Below are 19,590 nucleotides of genomic sequence, written 5' to 3'. Positions count from 1 at the left end.
CAGTTCTAATCCTTAACAGGACTATGGGTAAGTACTTAATTGAGGGTAACTGTTTCTAAGACCAATTTATTTTATTTTTAAAGAGATTTATTTATTTATTTATTTATTTACCCCCACTTCCCATCCTCCCACCTGCTATTTTTTGCTGTCTGTGTTGTCTTCTTTTCTCATTTTTTCTCCTCTAGGATCCACTGGGATTCGATCCTGGGGAGCTCTGATGTGGAGAGAGGTTCCCTGTCAATTGCTCTACCTTAGTTCCTGGTCTCTACTGCACTTCACCTTGACTCTCCCCTTGTCTCTCTTTTGTTGCATCATCATCTTGCTGTGTGACTTACTTGCACAGGCCCTGGCTCACCATGTGGGCACTCACGCGGGCACTGGCTCACTGTGTGGGCACGCTTTCTCATCTTCTTTTTCACCAGGAGGCCCCAGGGATTGAACCCTAGTCCTCCCATATGGTAGGCGGAAGCTCTGTCACTTGAGCCACATCTGCTTCCTTCTAAGATCAATTTAGAAAGATTCTTCTTTAAAGTCTGATTCAGTCTCTCCACTCTCTCTGAAGTTGGCAGGTGTCAAGATGTATGGAAATTCCGTGTAACACCCAGGCTTCGTGTAATAGTCTGGAGTCCACAGGAGGTAAAGTGACTACCGTTGTCTGAGTCTGTATTTTCCCCTAACCCATAACGAGGAATGATTTGTTCGAGGATAATTTTAGTAGTTCCTGATGGTATAGCTGAGGCCAGAGAATATGCCTCCACCCATCCTGTCAAATGATCTACAATAACCAAAACATACTTTAGCCGAAATGCCCATCGGGGGCATTTCAGTGTAATCAACCTTAATGCTCTGGAAAGGCCTGAAGCCCAGCTCCCTTCTCCCTTGTTCTTACTTCCTTAAGACTTTTCTGTTGACCTTTTGGCAAATCATACATCATTCACTTATTTGTTTAGCTACAATATAAAGGCCCACACATTCAGAATACTTAAGAACCAGATCACACATGGCCTGTACCCCCCAGTGACTCCCTTGGTGTAAAACTACTAATACTTCTTTCATAGCTTGTTTGTTCAATATTTGCCTGCCATCTGGGAGGAGCCACCTCCCTTGATCACTCCTAACTGCTCCAGCTCTTTTACCTCCTTTTCAGAGAATGTGGGGACTCTGAACTCTTTGTGAATGGAGGGTATCAGGATCATCAACTTCAACGGGGAACTAAGGGAGGACTCCCTAGCCTCTTCATCTGCTAACCTATTAGCCCTTTGCTTCCAACGTATGACCTTTCTGGTGCCCATTAATATGTACCATTGATATTTCCCTGGGTAAGAGTAGATTGGGCAGTACTTGTTTTATTAATTCCCCATGGACTAGCCCTTCTCCTCTCTTCCCAAATTTTTCCAAAGGTATAGACTTCCCCAAAGGCATATTTAGAGTCAGTATAGACTGTACCATCCTTTTCCTCTAATAATTTGAGGGCTTGATTTAATGCATACAATTCGCATGTTTGAGCTGACCAGTCATTGGGCAATCGGCCAGCTTCTTTCACCTCACAAGTTAGTCCATCCACAATTGCATAATCATTGTGCCTCCTTCCCTAGAGATCCCATCTATGAACAGTTTTTCCCCTGAGTGCAGGGGAGGTCCTAAGTTGGACCAGACTAGGGTCTGATACTCAATCAGGTCTATACAGTCATGCTGAGGAGCCTCCATTTGGTCATATTCCTTCCAAAGGAAGGAGGCCGGGTTTAGGCTATGGTCTCTTGTCAATACCAAGTCATTTTTTTCCATTAGGATAGCCTCATACTTCAAAATTGAGGAATCAGTCAACCACCTTCCCACTTTCTGAGACAAAATATTTCTCACCTGATGAGTAGTGCTAATGACTAAGGCTTCTCCAAAAGTCAGCTTCCTGGTCTCTTCTGCCAGGAGAGTGGTTGCTGCCACAGCTTGAATGTATCTGGGCCATCCCCTGGAGACAGGATCCAGGATTTTGGAAAGGAGGCTACAGGTCTCCTTTGACACCCCCCCCCCAGATTTGGGTCAGAACCCCCAAGGTTGTCCCTTTATCTACTGTAACAAACAGGTAGAAAGGTTTCTAAAGGGAAGGGAGATCCAGAACAGGGGCCTGCATCAGTGCCCTTTTGAGCCCCTCTAAAGCCTCTATCTCCTCCTGAGAGCTTACACCTTCTTAAAGGGGTACTGAAAGATGATAGTCATTCTTTTGTAACTGCTTCCCACTGGTTAGAGACAGTAGGCCTGACCTAATAAGGTGTAAAAACCCTCTGTTCTTCTATCATGTTTGGAGGACGACAACTGTGGCACCCTGGGTGCAACTGGATGAAATCCATGTATGGCTAATACGATGGAAGAAATAAACTTAATTATAATTATGATGATATAGTGTTTCACTGAAAGGATACTGGGCCACAAAAATAGAAAGGCCGGGTGCCTAAAGGCTGTATCTTCTCAAAGTTGATGGGCTTTATTTTACAGATTTCATCAGAAATTGGTTTCTGGGTCCTAGGTGAGGAAAGGTTACCCATAGACTGTCTTGAAGAGGGTAAGCTGAAGTGGATCCCAGCCACCTTGTTTACTGTTTCCTTCCTGGTGGGAAAATGCTTAGCCCTGGCAGGATGGCATGTGGGTTTGCCAGTCCTCCCCAGGATATGAGTGGGACAGGTTTTAGAGTAAGGGCTAGGAGGGAGACTTGGATTAAGCATGTTCATTAACTGCTTAGAAAATGAAGTTTACCAGGACCTTTTAACATGTTCATTATCCCTCTGCCTATGATCTAGAAAAGATATCACCATAATCATCAAGCATATATCTAGAATAGGAGAGATATAGGTACAGTACTTAATACCAACCAATGCACTAATGAATGCATGTTTCTTTTTGAGTTGCAATTAATATATCTAAATTCCACATTGCAACACCATACAAGGTGTCTCTACACAGGAGCAGGCCATAATGCCAATTATGTTTAAGTTCTACTCACAGCACTCTGGTAATCACTGCTTCACTTAGCATGTCCTTCACACAGCCAGCTTGCTGGAGCACCGTTGACCTTAGAGAGAAGCTAGGAAGGTAGACTCCAGTATTCTACTAACCTGGTGCATAGTGTCCTTCAGCACCAAGGAGCTTTTTACTTCTACACCTTCACCATGGTGACATTAATTAACAAATATTTTACTTCAGCAATACAGATGCCCAATGCAATCAAGATTATCTTCCTTTACTACCACTTTAAAATGCAGATTGAGGTGGCCTCTGACAGTTTTTCCTGTTATGAAGCTACTTTTTGTTATTAAAATCAGTTGTTTCTGTTTAGTAATGACTTACTGTAATTAGCCATTCAAATATTTGGTTTAAACATTGCTTCTGCAAACTTCTTATAACTATCCGTAACCACAGGGACGATAGTTATTTCATCTCAAGACAAATTCCGCCTTCACAAAACACATTCCCATACTTAATGCTACCCTCTGCAATACCTTCTACAACTTGCTGTATGCATTCAAGTTTGGCCTACATAATTCCATCCTGATTTATGAAAACCAACTATCTTATCTTAGGGGAAAAAAACATTCCTTTAAACAAACTTACCAAAATCTAGTCGGAACTCCCACAAATGTTTTACACCTTTCTGTATCTGCTTAAGTCTCATATCCCCCATTCTGTTCTTCGAAAAAAGAATAAATATTCATTTCAGTTTAGGCATTTCAAAGATTTCCATACTTTATTTACTAATATAATTGCTTTTTAAATTTTTAGCCATTTGAATAGAGCTCTTTTAAGAATTTTCATTGTCAATTTAATATTACCACCCGGAGGTATTAAAACATACAGTGAATGAACAAAAAAAAAACACAAAAAGAATTATGAAAGCCAGGTTGGTATGGAGCCAATCCTCGTCTGCCCAGTGTTTTGGCCAGAATACATCAGGTGGTCATTTCCTTTCCTTTGGTCTGATTATTATTGGTCCAGTGTTCCACCATCCTCCCTGATAGACTATCTGGAGAAATGTCCCCTGGGGATCTTACAGAGAGCCCTTCCCAATTGACCAGCTGCCCCTGTTCACCATTCGGAGTCTTGTCTGGGCTTCTTTCAAGCCCAGACTCATCAGAATTTCCCCACCTCCAAGGCAATTCTTTTTTTTTTTTTTTAATTTCATTTTATTTAATTCCCCCCCTCCCCCGGTTGTCTGTTCTCTGTGTCTGTTTGCTGCATCTTGTTGCTTTTTGCGCTTCTGTTGTCAGCAGCAGGGGAAGTGTGGGCGGCGCCATTCCTGGGCAGGCTGCACTTTCTTTTCGCACTGGGCGGCTCTCCTTACGGGGTGCACTCCTTGCGCGTGGGGTTCCCCTACGCGGGGGACACCCCTGCGTGTCGTGGCACTCCTTGCGTGCATCAGCACTGCGCACGGCAAGGCAATTCTTTTTTTTTTTTTTTTTAAGGTTTATTTATTTATTTAATTCCCCCCCCTCCCCTGGTTGTCTGTTCTTGGTGTCTATTTGCTGCGTCTTGTTTCTTTGTTTCTTTGTCCGCTTCTGTTGTCGTCAGCGGCGCGGGAAGTGTGGGCGGCGCCATTCCTGGGCAGGCTGCTCTTTCTTTTCACGCTGGGCGGCTTTCCTCACGGGCGCACTCCTTGCGCGTGGGGCTCCCCCACGCGGGGGACACCCTTGCGTGGCACAGCACTCCTTGCGCGCATCAGCGCTGCACATGGCCAGCTCCACACAGGTCAAGGAGGCCCGGGGTTTGAACCGCGGACCTCCCATATGGTAGACGGACGCCCTAACCACTGGGCCAAAGTCCGTTTCCCAAGGCAATTCTTAATAGTCCCTTTTCTTACATTGGCCCATACACAGGGTTACCTGGTCAGCAAGAGGGAGGTTTTCCCTTCCCCTTTTCCCATGCACAATTGGCAGATTGAAGTGTCTGCTCTTGGGTCCTTCCAGCTGTCAAACACAGGCCCCCAATGGCAGAGTCCAAGACCACTCAATCAGTGGAGCACACCTTCCCCTCGTCTGCCCTGGGCGTCCCCCTCTGAAGCTTCGGATCCCAGATGAGCTCCCAAAGTTGTTAGAAAGAAAGCTGCACCTGTAAGAGAACAAAAGCTCACCCAATTGTGGAGGAGAAAAGAATTTTATTAACGGTCATGCAAGAACGGGCATACAACCTGGATAAAATGGCCAGCGTGCCAAACAGCAAGAAACAGCAATATTATACCCTAAACCCAACATGCAGGTCCCTCCCCTGTTCCCCATCGATTGGGTACTTCAGGAGTTATAGCCTATCCGAGAGATCTAACTAACTTAACTTGGTTCCCACTCTGAATCGCTGCTCTGGTCCCTACATTCTGGTGGGCTGGGTGGGCTCGGTGCTGCTTTCACTCCTAGCACCGCTTTTCAAATTTGGCGCCACTTTCACTATTTACCCCGTCCTCACTTCTCCCCATTGCCTGCCCTTGCTTTGGCCCTGCCCTTGCTTTGGTGCTACTTTTCAAATTCTTGGCGCCAAAGCCACTAGAACCCCTTTCCCTCCTCCAACTGCAGAGCCAGCTCCAGCTTCATCTTTATGTGAAAATTAAACTTAACCCTTTCCTTACAGTGTTAGGTAGGGGTCCACCATCATTTGTTTGTATATGGATATCCAATTTTCCCAGCACCATTTATTGAAGAAGCTGTTCTTTCCCCGTTGAGTGGACTTGACACCCTTGTCAAAAATCAATTGGCCATAGGTGTGAGGGTTTGTTTCCAAACTCTCAGTTCAATTTCATTGTTCTATCTATCTGTTCTGTGCTATTTCTACACTGTTTTGATTACTGTAGCTTTGTATAAGTCTTCAAATAAGAAGTGTGAGCCCTCCAACTTCATTCTTTTTCAAGATGGCTTTGCTATTCAGGACTCTTTACCCTTTATAAATTTGGTGGTTGTTGTAGCAGTTTGATATGGTTATGAATTCCAAAAATAGATATGGATTATGTCTGTAATCTGGTCTGTATGTGGGTGTGAAGAAGTTATGAGTAGGTCTTTTATTGGGCCACATCATTAGGGCGTTGAGTCCCCACTCCTTGATGGGGGTGGGGGCTCATAGATAAAAGGCTTGGCAAAGGACAGAGTTGAGGGTTTTTAATGTTAAAGTTTTGATGTTGGAGTTTGATGCTGAAGCCTTAAGCTGAGTCCTGGGAAGTAAGCTCACAGAGGAAAGAGAAGGCAGCCCCTGGAAGAGAGGAACCCTGAGCCCAGGAAGAAGCAAGATCTGGGAAGAAAGGAAATTTGAACCCAGAGAAAAGCAAGACCCTGGAAGGGAGGAACCCAGGAAGCCTGAACCCTAGCAGCCATCAGCAGCCATCTTGCTCCAACACGTGAAAATAGACTTTGGTGAGGGAAGTAACTTGTGCTTCATGGCCTGGTATCTGTAAGCTCCTACCCAAATAAATACCCTTTATGACAGCCAGCAGATTTCTGGTATTTTGCGTCAGTACCCCTTTGGCTGACTATAATACAGTTGTCTTTTCCATTTCTACTAAGAAGTCATTGGAATTTTGATTGGGATTGCTTGAATCTATAATTCATTTTGGGTAGAATTGACATCCTAACAATAAAAGACCCAAATAAATGGAAGGACACTCCATGTTCATGGAGCATAAGCAAAGACCCTGTTGGGAAGGTCTAATGCTCTTGTTGAGGAAGAGTTCTGTTTGTCTGGAATATAATATTTATGAAATAGGGCAGGGGAAATTATTTTGAAAGAGACCTTGTAAAGTTCCTTGATTTCCATATCATGGCATTGAGTCTTTGCCATTGAATGTTTTAGAGCAGGGCATTTTCTTTTTAAGATTTTTGTGATGCCAATACAGAAAATGGATTGGAAGAGGATAAGGCTGGATATAAATGTGACTAATTAGGAGGTAAAAAATAATCCAAGTGAGAATTAATTTATTATGGCAACAGGTAGTTATTGAGCCCCTAAATACCAGGCACCTAGCTAAATACTTAGAATAAGACCTGCAAACAGGCAATTTCTGTGCAGTTTGGTGAGTGTGATGATAGGGGAAGTATAGGATTCTCAGGGGAGCACTTCGGAGAGTTACTTAACAAAGACCCTGGGGTCCTGGACAGCTTTCTGGGGGAAATGACTTTTCAACTGCAACCTAAAAAGTTTGAGTAGAAATTAGCCAAGTGAAAATCTGGGTGTGAAGAGAACAATGTTTTAGGCCATAGCATACGCAAAGGCCTAAAGGTGAGAGAATTCTCTTGGGGATTGCAAGTAAAACAGTGCTTGTTGGATTGGTACAATGCATGACCCAAATTTAGCCCTTTAAATGGGTTTTATTTAACCTATAAAGTATTTTTAGAACATTATTTAGTGGCTAGCCTTTGAAAAAAATAATAGTGAAATTTGACCCCCTAAAAAATCTGCATTTCTTGCTCTTCCAAAATCAGAAAGAATCTAGCAACACTAGCACAAATTCCCTCATGAGAGTAATCAGTTAGAGCTGTATAAAGGCTGTCCTGTCTTTGACAGTTTTTCTTATTGTTGTTTATTTGTTTTAAGCACCAGATTAACTAAACTGCCTACCACTTGTAAGTGCTTTGAATTTGATGTTCCCTGGGCCAGAGGGTAGAGTATTTTAGTGGACCAGATTATTCTGGCTTCCCAAGCCAATTTAAAGATTAGGACTTGATCTCATGAATAATGAAGCCTGTGAAGAATTTGTAGAGAGGAGTGGCATGATTAGATTTGTATTTTAGACGGAGTACTCTAGCTGTAGGATTGAGAATAGATTCACAATGGTTAAGATTGAGACCTGGGCACCAGTTAGGAGATTGTTGCCACAATCCAAGCCAGAAATGCTGTGGCCTGAGAATGGAAGCAGGTAGACTTATAAATGTGGTAGATGAAGAGAGGAAGGAATCAAGGGTGATACTTCCGTTTTTGTCTTGAGCATCTGGTTGGATGATGGTGAGGATAGGAAAGAGGAGTACAGGAGAAATAAGGTTGTGACTATGATAGAATCAAAATTATGGAGTTGTAATGAAAGGAATTGGCAAGAAAGGTCAGAGTTAAAGATGACACTTAGGTTTTGAACCTGGGTAGATGTTGGTATCATTAACAGAAATGGTAAAAGAGAAGTTTTCGGAGTTACATGTTGAGTCCAGTTGAATTTGAAAATTTGAAGTGCCTCTTGGTTTGTGGGTGGAGCTGCCTGGGAAGCTGGAGCTCAGAGCAGAGATCAAGAGGGATCTAGATCTAGAGAGGATAACCCAAGTGGAGTTTTGATGAGATTGCCAAGGAGAGAGTAAAAGGCTTGGTATAGTGAAATCAACTAGCTATTTGGAACCAAGTCTTGGTTCTTTCACTTATGGGTGCCTTTTTTTTTTTTTTTAAAGGTACTGGGGACCAAGTACTGAACCCCGGACCTTGTATGTGGGAAGCCAGCACTCAACCACTGAGCCACATTGGCTCCCCTGAGTTGTTTTTTTTTTTTCATTTGTTTTGCTTGTTGTTTGTTTTTTCAGGAGGCACCAGGACCCAAATCCAGGACCTCCCATGTGGGAAGCAGTCATACAACTGCTTGAGCCACATCCACTCCCCTATGGGTTTTTTTTTTGATAAAATATTATCCCTGTTTCAATGCACTATTTGTCATTAAATTAAATGAGGATTAAATCAGAGTCAAAATAGTACCTGGAGCCAGACCTCTGGTTTCCTTTTCCAATTTACTAGCTATGTAATCTTGGACAAGTTTCTGCTGCGTTTTCTTCATTGCAAAGTGAGGTTAATAATAGTGAACTTTAAAAGGTTGTTGTGAGAAAATGTGAAAACATACTTCACCAAGAAAGTATATGGATAGCAAGTAAGCCCGTGAAAAATTCCATTAGAGAAATGCAAATTCAAATCATAGTGTAATATCACTATACCCTCGTTAGAATGTATAAAATTAAAAAGATTAACCATAATAAGTGTTGGCAAGGATGTGGAGGAACTGAAACTCTCATGCACTGTTGGTGGAATTGTAAAATGGTACAGCCACTTTGAGAAACAGTTTGATAATTTCTTAAAAATTGAAACATAAACCTGCCATATGACCCAGCTATTCCCTTCCTGGGATTTACCCAAGAGAAATGAAATCAAAGACTTTGTATATGAATATTCATAACAGCTTTATTTGTATTAGCCCTAAACTGGAAACAACCCACATGTCCATTACCAGGTATATTGGTAAATAAATTGTGATATATCTATACAATGGAAGACTGTTCAGCAATAAACTGATATACCCAACTACGTAGATAAATCTGAAAATAATTATGTTAACTAAAGCCATAAAAAAACAGTATATACTGTATGTTCCTTTATATAAAATTCTGGAAAATGCAAACTGATCTATAGAGACAAAAAGCAGATCAGTGTTTGTCTGGGGATGGGGTCATGGGAAGGTAGGGGTGAGAGGGAGGAAGGAATTAGAATGAGGTAAAAGTGAACTTTTATCCTTTGAGGGCTAAAGAGACCCATGGGAGTTATGGTCATGGCCGATGGGGTTAACTACCAGGGCAGATGGCCCCTCTTTGGAAATGGTGTTTATGTGTGATGAATCTGGACTCAGATGGGATCTCCCTTCATAAGACTTTCATGCTAATGTGCTGGAGGTGCAGTTAATGTTGGGGTTTAAGATATATTTAGGGGATTTGAATCTCTGGACTGACAATGTGATAGCCAGATCCTGAGCCTCAACAGACTCCAGCACCTACAATCTGATTTATTGGACTTACCACACTCAGCTAAGATGGAGTTGAAGAAGGACAACCACCACACCATGGAACCTAGAGTGATTACAACTGAAAATGGGAGGATTGCATCCAGCATCCAGGTGGAATCTGACCCTCCTCTTGACATAGAGGTGCAATGGACACAACCAATCCAATGTCCACATAGAAGAGGTGGCATTGGATTGGGAAAAGTGGACATAATGGACAAAGGGTATGGGGAAAGGCAGGAAGAGATGAGAGGTGGAGACGTCTTCGGGACATGGAGCTGCCCTGGATGGTGCTTCAGAGGTAATCACCGGACATTGTAAATCCTCACAGGGCCCACTTGATGGAATAGAGGAGAGTATGGGCCATGATGTGAACCAATGTATATGAGGTGCAGAGGTGCCCAAAGATGTACTTACCAAATCCAATGGATGTGTCATGATGATGGGAACGAGTGTTGTTGGGGGGGGGGGGAGAGGGGGGGTGGGGGGGTGGGGTTGAATGGGACCTCACATATATATTTTTAATGTAATATTATTACAAAGTCAATAAAAAATAAAAAAATTTAAAAAAAAAAGTGAACTTTTAGACATAACATGTTCATTATCTTTTTTTTTTTAATATTCAACAGATTTTATTTATTTATTTATTTCCCCCTCCCCCCCCCCCCCCGCCCCAGTTGTCTGTGCTCTGTGTCTATTTGCTGTGTGTTCTTTGACCACTTCTGTTGTTGTCAGCGGCACGGGAATCTGTGTTTCTTTTGGTTGCGTCATCTTGTATCAGCTCTCCGTGTGTGCGGCGCCATTCCTGGGCAGGCTGAACTCTCCTTCACTCTGGGCAGCTCTCCTTATGGGGCACACTCCTTGAGCATGGGGCTCCCTTACGCGGGGGACACCCCTATGTGGCACGGCACTCCTTGCATGCATCAGAACTGTGCATGGGCCAGCTCCATACAGGTCAAGGAGGCCCGGGGTTTGAACCGCAGACCTCCCATGTGGTAGACGGACGCCCTAACCACTGGGCCAGGTCCGCTTCCCCATGTTCATTATCTTGATTGTGGCATTGGTTTCATGTTTATATAACTTATCAAACTTTATCTTTTAAATATGTGCAATTTATTTATGTCAGTAAAAAGGTTTTAAAAAATAAAAACATAGGACAGTTTCAGGTTAAAAAAATATGTTGTGTAGATTATCTAAGATAGCATATAAAGTGCCTGGAACAGACCTGAGAGAGTAAGTGTTCAACCAGTATTAGCTGTGTATGTGAAAATGCTTTATTAGGGAAACGGACTTTGGCCCAGTGGTTAGGGCATCCGTCTACCATATGGGAGGTCCGCGGTTCAAACCCCGGGCCTCCTTGACCCGTGTGGAGCTGGCCATGCGCAGTGCTGATGTGCGCAAGGAGTGCCGTGCCACGCCACACAACGGCGTCCCCTGCGTGGGGGAGCCCCACGCGCAAGGAGTGCCTCGGTGAGGAAAGCCGCCCAGCATGAAAAGAAAGAGCAGCCTGCCCAGGAATGGCGCCGCCCACACTTCCCATGCCGCTGACGACAACAGAAGCGGACAAAGAAACAAGACGCAGCAAATAGTCACCAAGAACAGACAACCAGGGGAGGCGGGAATTAAATAAATAAATAAATCTTTAAAAAAAAAAGAAAAAAGAAAAAGAAAATGCTTTATTAATTAGAAGGTATTAGTAATTAGAGAAGAGGGTCATCTTTGAAGAAGACCTACGTTTAAGGGATGGGAAGAAAAGGAGAGAGTTAAAGGAAGAAGGAGTAGTCAGAATGTTATGATGACCAGGAAACTACCATGTTAAGGAAGTTCTAGTGGGGAGGATATGATCAAGAAAGAATTTCCTGTCTCAGTTGTCATTAGACACCCTTTCTCTTGAACTCTTAAAGCAATTTGACCCATAATTATGTTGTTACATTTAATAAAAAATAAGAATTTGTAAAGTACTTTACAATTTACAATGTAATTTAACAATTTCATCCAGTTTTCACAAGTTCCCTGCAAGGTAGATAATGTTATTAAATGAAGAAATTGAGGCTCAAGAGGTAATGACTTACCTGGGCAACAGAGCCTGAACAGAGCCCAGGTCTTCTGATACCAGATCTCCTTTGATAATCTTGTTTTCCTAAATAGATTGTAAATTTCTTGAGGCTTGAATCTAATTAATTATTTCTTAATATCCTTCATAGCACCTAGCTCAGTGCTGGGCTGAGAAGTGTGCAAAATGGACTGAGTGAAGACTGGCAGTAGTCAAGAATAACATGTCTTTTCCTCGCTCTGTTCTCTAGCGCCCTCACAAAGCCAATGCTGAGGAGATGACCAAGTACCACAGTGATGACTACATTAAGTTCTTACGCTCCATCCGTCCAGATAATATGTCTGAGTACAGCAAGCAGATGCAGAGATGTAAGTCCATGTGCCCCCTCCCTACTGTCAAACTCCAGTGGGATCTCTGCTCAATTGGAGGGGCTGACCCTGCTTTTCCTTGTACCTCCCATTCTGTTGACATCTGATTTCCCCTGCCTTTCAAGGGTGCCACCAGAGTGTTCCCTTTTTTTTTTTTTTTTAGGAGGTACTGGGTATTGAACCTGGGACCTTGTGCATGTGGAACATTGGCTCAACCATTGTTGAGCTTTACTTTTTTTTTTTCCTCAAGTCTGGTTTTCTTGGTTCCTGAGTGTAGAAAGCAAATACAGGTTGAACTTTTCCCAGTTAGGGTCACAACACTATCACAAGACTACTGTTGTTGTTATAATAGAAAAAGCACTGATCTGGAAGGGGACATATTTCCCATCATTAATTATTAACTGATGGGCAAGTCACTTCCCCTTAGATTTTTCTTTTGTAAAATGAGATCTGGGGCCCCTCCCAGCTGTAACTCCTCTGACTTTGTATTAATTGAGCATTTAGTGGCCACTCAGGACAGACGCTAGATGATACAATCTTTGGGATGAAGTAATTCTACCCTTCCCCTTTGGACTTGAAACTCCAGAACAGGTCCCATCTTAGAAGCCACACACTTAGTTTGTATGAACTGTGGGGATTATTTTAGGTGTGGAGGTAAATTTTTTCAAATTCGGAAAGAATCTATCACACCTGACTTCTCTCTTGTGTTACTTTAGAAAGGATCTCTTAGCACCCAGGACCTTGTACAAAAAACAGTGTAACAGCATTGTCCAGAAGTTTTGATTAGTTTATGACAACTTAACTTAAAATATCAGGAAATATTTGCCACTTGTTTATTGCTACTGTCCAGAAGTTAGTCTGATTCCGAAGGCAGAAAGTTATTTATTAGTTATAATAAATTTGCAACTGTAATGATGGCAGAACCCAGAGATCTTTTTTGAAGTTACAGCATTAAGTTTCTTTGCCATCCACAATTCCAGGACCTGCTGCCCTCTTTCAGTGAATTGGCAATGTCTTATTTCTTTCCAAGGTAAGACTAATTTAGTCTTTTGCACTAGATGGTGTTAGGGATTCCTATAACCCATTTAGGCCAGGGGTCAGTCTCCACTCTTAGCAGAGAGGACTTTCATTAGAGAAGCAGCATGGTACTGCAGCAAGAAAATGAACTTTGATGCCCTGGTTTGAATCCCTCACCTCTGTTACTAAATCTGTAATCTTGAATAAGTCTCCTAGCCATTCTGCATCCATTTTCCCTTCTTTAAAAGGAAGATAGGGTATTTAGGGGGATAAATGAGGTAATATATACAAAGCATCTATCCTCAGTGAATAGTAACTTTTGCTCTTAGGACATCATTTTTGTTATAAGCAAATATGTCAAGGCAAAGTATTAGGTTCAGTTCCTAGTTCGCTTTAATTTTACTGAAATCAGCATACTAAAGTTGTACATTAAAAAAAAATTAGGTCTGAGATTTTCTGTCACTGGAGATGGAGGCAGGAAGGATGAAGGTTTCTAAGGATTTCAAGGCACTTCATTGACTTGATTCATAGAGTTATAGAGGGTCAGAGAAGCCAAGGACTTTAGATGTCACTTAGTATAGTGCTTTATAATTTGAGGTATCTGCAGAAACAGTGTTGGTAAAATAAGAGCTCTTTAAAAAAAATTTTATATCACTGTTACATGTTAGTTAACATAAGACAAATACAGTAAGACAGTCTGCTTTAGTCAGCAGATACATTCCCCCCTTATTTTTGTTTATTTCTCAATCTTGTGGGATTTGGGACAATGTCCATTCTGACTACTTCAGGCAGAGAAGGAACATAGATATTATCCATCCAAAATGTACAGTTAATGGCTCTCTGTATTATCACAGAGTCATGCATTCATCATCACAATCAATTTTAGAATATTTTCATTACTCCAAAAAAATCCCAAACCCCTTATATCCCCCTATTATTGACCCTTAGCATTGATATAGTACCTTTGTTGAAACTGATAAAAAGATTTATTACTGTTAACTGTAGTCTATAGTTTGCTTTAGTTGTATTTTCCCCATATTCCACCCTATTTTTTTTCTACCCTATTATTAACACTCAAAATACATACATATATATATATATATATATATTTTTTAAGATTTATTTTATTTATTTATCCCACCCCTCTGGCCCCACCTCGTCGTTTGTGCTCACTGTCTGCTCTTTGTGTCAGTTTGTTGTGTGCTTGTCTTCTTTTTAGGAGGTACCAGGAACCAAACTGGGACCTCCCATGTGGGAGGGAGGTGCCCAATTGCACGAGCCACCTCCACTCCCTGCTTGTTGTGTCTTTCATTTTGTTTCCTTGTGTCTCTTCATTAAGTCATTTCATTGAGTCAGCTTGCTGTACCAGCCTATCAGAGCTAGCTCGCTATCTTGCTCGTCTTCTTTAGGAGGCACTGGGAATTAAACCTGGGACTTCCCACGTGGTAGGCGGACACCCAGTTATTTAGCCACATCTGCTTCACTCTGTATATTTTTTAATTTGAGAAGTTGTGAGTTAACAAAACAATCATGCATACTGTCTAACTGGATTCCCATACATTGTCCCACCACCAATACCTTACATTGTTATGACACATTTGTTACAAATGATGAAAGCACATCATCATACTATTACTGCTCCCTATAGTCCATAGCTTGTACTGGTGATTTTTTCCCAAAACCATCCTATTATTAACATAATTTATTAGTATTATATATTTGTTACAGTTCTTGAGGGAGCTTTCTCATATTTTTACCGTTAACCACAGTCTATCATTCACAGTGGAGTTCACTGTGTTATATGGTCCTCTGCCTTGTGTAGTCCATCCAAAATGTACGTTTAGTGGCTCTAAGTTTCATCATACAGTTGTGCTGTAATCAGCTCAGTCTATTTCAGAACATTTTCATTACTCCAAAAGGAAAAATCCCCTATTCCCTTATACATCCCCCCATTATTGACTCTTAGCATTGACATACCTTCTTTGCCATTGCTGAAAAAATATTACTGTTAACTGTAGTATCTGTGTTATATTAGTTGTATTTTCCCCCTGTACCTCCATATTCTTTTTTTTTTTAAAGATTTATTTTTATTTATTTCTCTCCCCTTCCCACCCCACCCCCCAGTTGTCTGCTCTCTGTCCATTCGCCATGTGTTCTTCTGTGACCGCTTCTATCCTTGTCAGCAGCACCAGGAATCTGTGTTTCTTTTGTTGCTTCAGCTCTCTATATGTGCTGCGCCATTCTTGGGCAGGCTGCACTTTCTTTCATGCTGGGCGGCTCTCTTTATGGGGCGCACTCCTTGAACATGGGCCTCCCCTATGCAGGGAACACCCCTGCGTGGCAGGGCACTCCTTGCGCGCATCAGCACTGCGCATGGGCCAGCTCCACACAGGTCAAGGAGGCCCGGGGTTTGAACCGCGGACCTCCCATGTGGTAGGTGGACGCCCTATCCATTGGGCCATATTCTTAACACCTTGTAATAGAGGAACATTCTTTTAGTGTGTGTGGTTTTTTTGTGTGTGCTTGTTTTCCAAAGATTTATTTATTTATTCCCTTGTTGTTTGCTCTTCCTGTCTGCTCTCTGTGTTCATTCACTGTGTGCTCTCTCTGTCTACTTGTCTTCTCTATAGGAGGTGCCAGGAACCAAACCTAGGACCTTCCATGTGGGAGAGAGGTGCTCAGTCACTTGAGCCACCTCTGCCGGCTGCTTTGCTGTGTCTCTCATTGTATTTCCTCTTTTTATCTCCTTGTTGTGTCATCTTGTTGCTTCAGCTTGCTGTGCCAGCCTGTCATGCCAGCTCGCTATCTTGCTTGTCTTCTCCAGGAGGTACTGGGAACTGTACCTGGAACCTCCCATGTGGTAGGCAGGAGCTCAGTCACTTGAGCCACATTCACTTCCCTGTGTGGTTTTTCAAAATGTTTATTTTTTATTGGAGAAGTTGTGAGCTTATAAAACAATCATGCATGATGTGCAGAATTTGTATATATCACCCTTCCACCAATCTTACATTGTTGTGGAACATTTGTTTCAGGTTATAAAAGAACATCATTAGAATAATACCACTAACCATGGTCTGTAGCATATATTGGTATATTTTTTCCATACACCCCCTATTATTGATACTATGTATTAATATTGTACATTTGTTATACTTCATTAAAGAACACTCTCATATTTGTACTGTTAACCACAGTCCATCTTCTACCACATGGTTCACTCTATACAGTCCCATGCTTTGTACAGTCCATCCAAAATGTACATCCAGTGGCTCTCACTTTGATCACAGAGTTGTGCAGTCATCACCTCAGTAAATTTTTGAATGTTTTCTTTAGTCCAAAAGAAAAAATCCCATACCTCCCTGTTATTGACCTATAGTGTTGATTTAGTACCTTGACATTGATGCATGAATATTACAATATTGCTGTTATAGTCCATAAGTTACATTAATTGTATTTTTCCCATGCATCACCATATTCTTACCACCTTGTAGTAGTGACGTACATTTGTTCTAGTTCATAGAACATTCTTTTATTTGTACTGTTTTGTTGTGGTTTTTTTTTCAAAGATTTATTTTTTATTTATTTCTTTCCCCTTCCCTGCCCCCCCAGTTGTCTGCTCTCTGTGTCCATTAATTGTGTGTTCTTCTGTGTATTCTTGTGTTCTTGTCAGCGGTACCAAGAATCTGTCTTTTTTTTGTTGCATCATCTTTTCTGTGTCATCTCTGCGTGTGTGCAGCGCCATTCCTGGGCAGGCTGTACTTTTTTCACGCTGGGCGGCTCTCCTTACAGGGCACACTCCTTGCACGTGGGGCTCCCCTACATGGGAGACACCCCTGTGTGGCACGGCACTCCTTGTGCACATCAGCACTGCGCGTGGGCCAGCTCATCACACAGGTCAGGAGGCCCTGGGTTTGAACCCTGGGTTTGAACCATGTGGTAGGCAAATGCCCTATCTGTTGGGCCAAATCCGCTTCCCTATTTGTACTGTTAATTACAGTCATCACCCACCACTGAAATCACTGTTATACTGTCCCTAGATTATCCTCTAGCTTTCTTGCAATTGACATTAACGTCCTTAGACTACCCCTTTCAGCACAATCATATTTATAAATCAACAGTATTGATTATATTCACTGTAATGTGTTAACAACTCTAATCATTTCCCCACATTTACAATCCCCCTTATTAAACATTCTACATATATTCAACAGCTCCTCTTTCTCAACCCAAATTCTATTTCCTAGTAACCTACACTCTAGTTTAACTCCATGAATTTATGCATCATATTTAGATCATATTAGTGAGACCATATAATATTTGTCCTTTCATGTCTGGCTTATTTCACTCAACATAATGGCCTCAAGGTTCATCCATGTTGTCATATGCAACCCAAGTGTGAGATATAGGTGTCCTCTTTCTTTTAGCTATGGATATCCAGTTCTCCCAGCACCATTTGTTAAATAGACTGTTCTGACGCAGTTGGGTGAGCTTGACACTTTGTCAAAAATCACTTGACCATAGATGTTAAGAGTCTATTTCTGAATTCTCATTTCGGTACCATTGGTCAATATGTCTATCTTTATGCCAGTACCATGCTGTTTTTACCACTGTAGCTAAGTAATATGCTTTAAAGTCAGGAAGTGAGAGTCCTCCAACTTCATTCTTCTTTTTAACAATATTTTTGGCTATTAGGGACCCCTTACCCTTCCAAATAAATTTGATAATTGGCTTTTCGTTTTTGTAAAAAGGACTGGTGGAATTTTTATTGGGATTGCATTGAATCTGTAAATCAGTTTAGGTAGAAATAACATCTTAGTGATATTTACTCTTCCAACCCATGAACACAGGACATCCTTCCATTTATTTAGGTCTTCTTTGGTTTTTTCTTTTAGCAGTATTTCATAGTTTTCTCAATACTGGTCCTTCATGTCCTTGGACAGGTTTATCCCTAAATATTTGATTCTTTACACAAATAATTGTTAATGTATCTGGAATTTATTTTCTGATTTCCTCCTCAGTTTTCTCATTAGTAGTATATAGGAACCCTATTGATTCTTTTTCTTGCCTAATTGCTCTAGCTAGAACTTCTAGCACAATATTGAATAACAGCAGTGACAGACATCCTTGTATTGTTCCTCATCTCAATGGGAAAGCTTTCAGTCTTTCATCACTTAGTACAATGTTAGCTGTGGGTTTTCCATATATGCACTCTACCATGTTGAGAAATTTTCCTTCTATTCCTATCATTTGGAATGTTTTTATTGAGAAAGGTTGCTGTATTTTGTCAAATGCCTTTTCTGCACTGAGGTAATCATGTGATTTTTTTCCTCTAATTTATTAATGGTGGCATATTATACTAATTAATTTTCTTGTGTTGCACCACCCTTACATAGCTGGGATAAAACCCACTTGATCGTGGTGTATAATTTCAATATGCTTTTAGATTCTGTTAGCAAGTATTTTGTTGAGGATTTGTGCTTATATTCATTTAAAAAATTGATCTGTTTCATAGTCTCTTTGTTTGGCTTTGATATTAGGGTGTTGTTAGCTTCACAGAATGAGTTTGGTAGTGTTTCCTCCTCTTCAATTTTTTTGGGAAGAGTTTGAGCAAGATTGGGGTTAGATCTTCTTTGAATGATTGGTAGAATTCACCTGTGAAGCCCACTGGTCCTAGTCCTGGGCTCTGCATTTTTGGGAGGTTTTTGATGACTCTTTTAATCTCATTTCTTGTGATTGCTTTGTTGAGCTTTTTTATGTCTTCTAGGGTCAGTGTAGGTTGTTCATGTGCTTCTAGGAATTTGTCCATATCATCTATGTTGTCTAGTTTGTTGTTGTACAGTTGTTCATAGTATCTTCTTATAATCTCTTGTATTTCTGTGGGGTGAGTGGTAATGTACCCCTTCTCATTTCTGACTTTATGTATTAGTATCGTCTCTCTTTTTTTTCTTTGTCAGTCTAGCTAAGGGTTTGTCATTTTATCTTCTTGAAGAACCAGATTTTGTTTTTGTTGATTCTTTCTTGTTTTGTTATTGTTGTCCATTTCATTTATTTCTATTCTAATCTTTGTAAATTTCTTTCCCTCTGCTTGCTTTGGAAGTAGTTTACTATTCTTTTTCTAGTTCCTCCAGGTGTGCAATTAGGTCGATTTTAGTTCTTTCTTCTTTTTAAATATAAATACTGAGGGCTATAAATTTCTCTCAGCACTGCCTTTGCTATATCCCATAGGTTTTGATATGTTGTATTCTCATTTTCATTCGCCTCAAGGTAATTTACTGATTTCTCTTGCAATTTTTTTTTGACTAACTGAATATTTAAGAGTGTGTTGTTTAATCTCCACATATTTGTGAAATTTCCCTTTTTCCCCGTTCTTGATTTCCAGCTTCATTCCATTATGA

The 19,590-nt window shown here is 41.2% G+C and overlaps 1 protein-coding gene across 2 annotated transcripts in view; it reads left to right on the top strand.

Moving 5' to 3' along the window:
* HDAC1 (histone deacetylase 1) overlaps window positions 1-19,590 on the top strand; it is a 47,072-nt gene that overhangs the window by 15,577 nt on the left and 11,905 nt on the right. For both annotated transcript variants that reach the window (XM_058303976.2, XM_058303977.2), the window contains exon 3: window positions 12,061-12,178. In XM_058303976.2, the coding sequence (XP_058159959.1) occupies window positions 12,061-12,178 (118 nt within the window). The remainder of the gene's footprint in view (window positions 1-12,060; window positions 12,179-19,590) is intronic.

This window comes from Dasypus novemcinctus, chromosome 9 (assembly GCF_030445035.2).
Source record: "Dasypus novemcinctus isolate mDasNov1 chromosome 9, mDasNov1.1.hap2, whole genome shotgun sequence".
NCBI classification, from domain to species: Eukaryota; Metazoa; Chordata; class Mammalia; order Cingulata; family Dasypodidae; genus Dasypus; species Dasypus novemcinctus.
The sequence above is the reverse complement of the archived record's forward strand: the minus strand, read 5'-3'. Positions and strand labels throughout refer to the sequence as shown.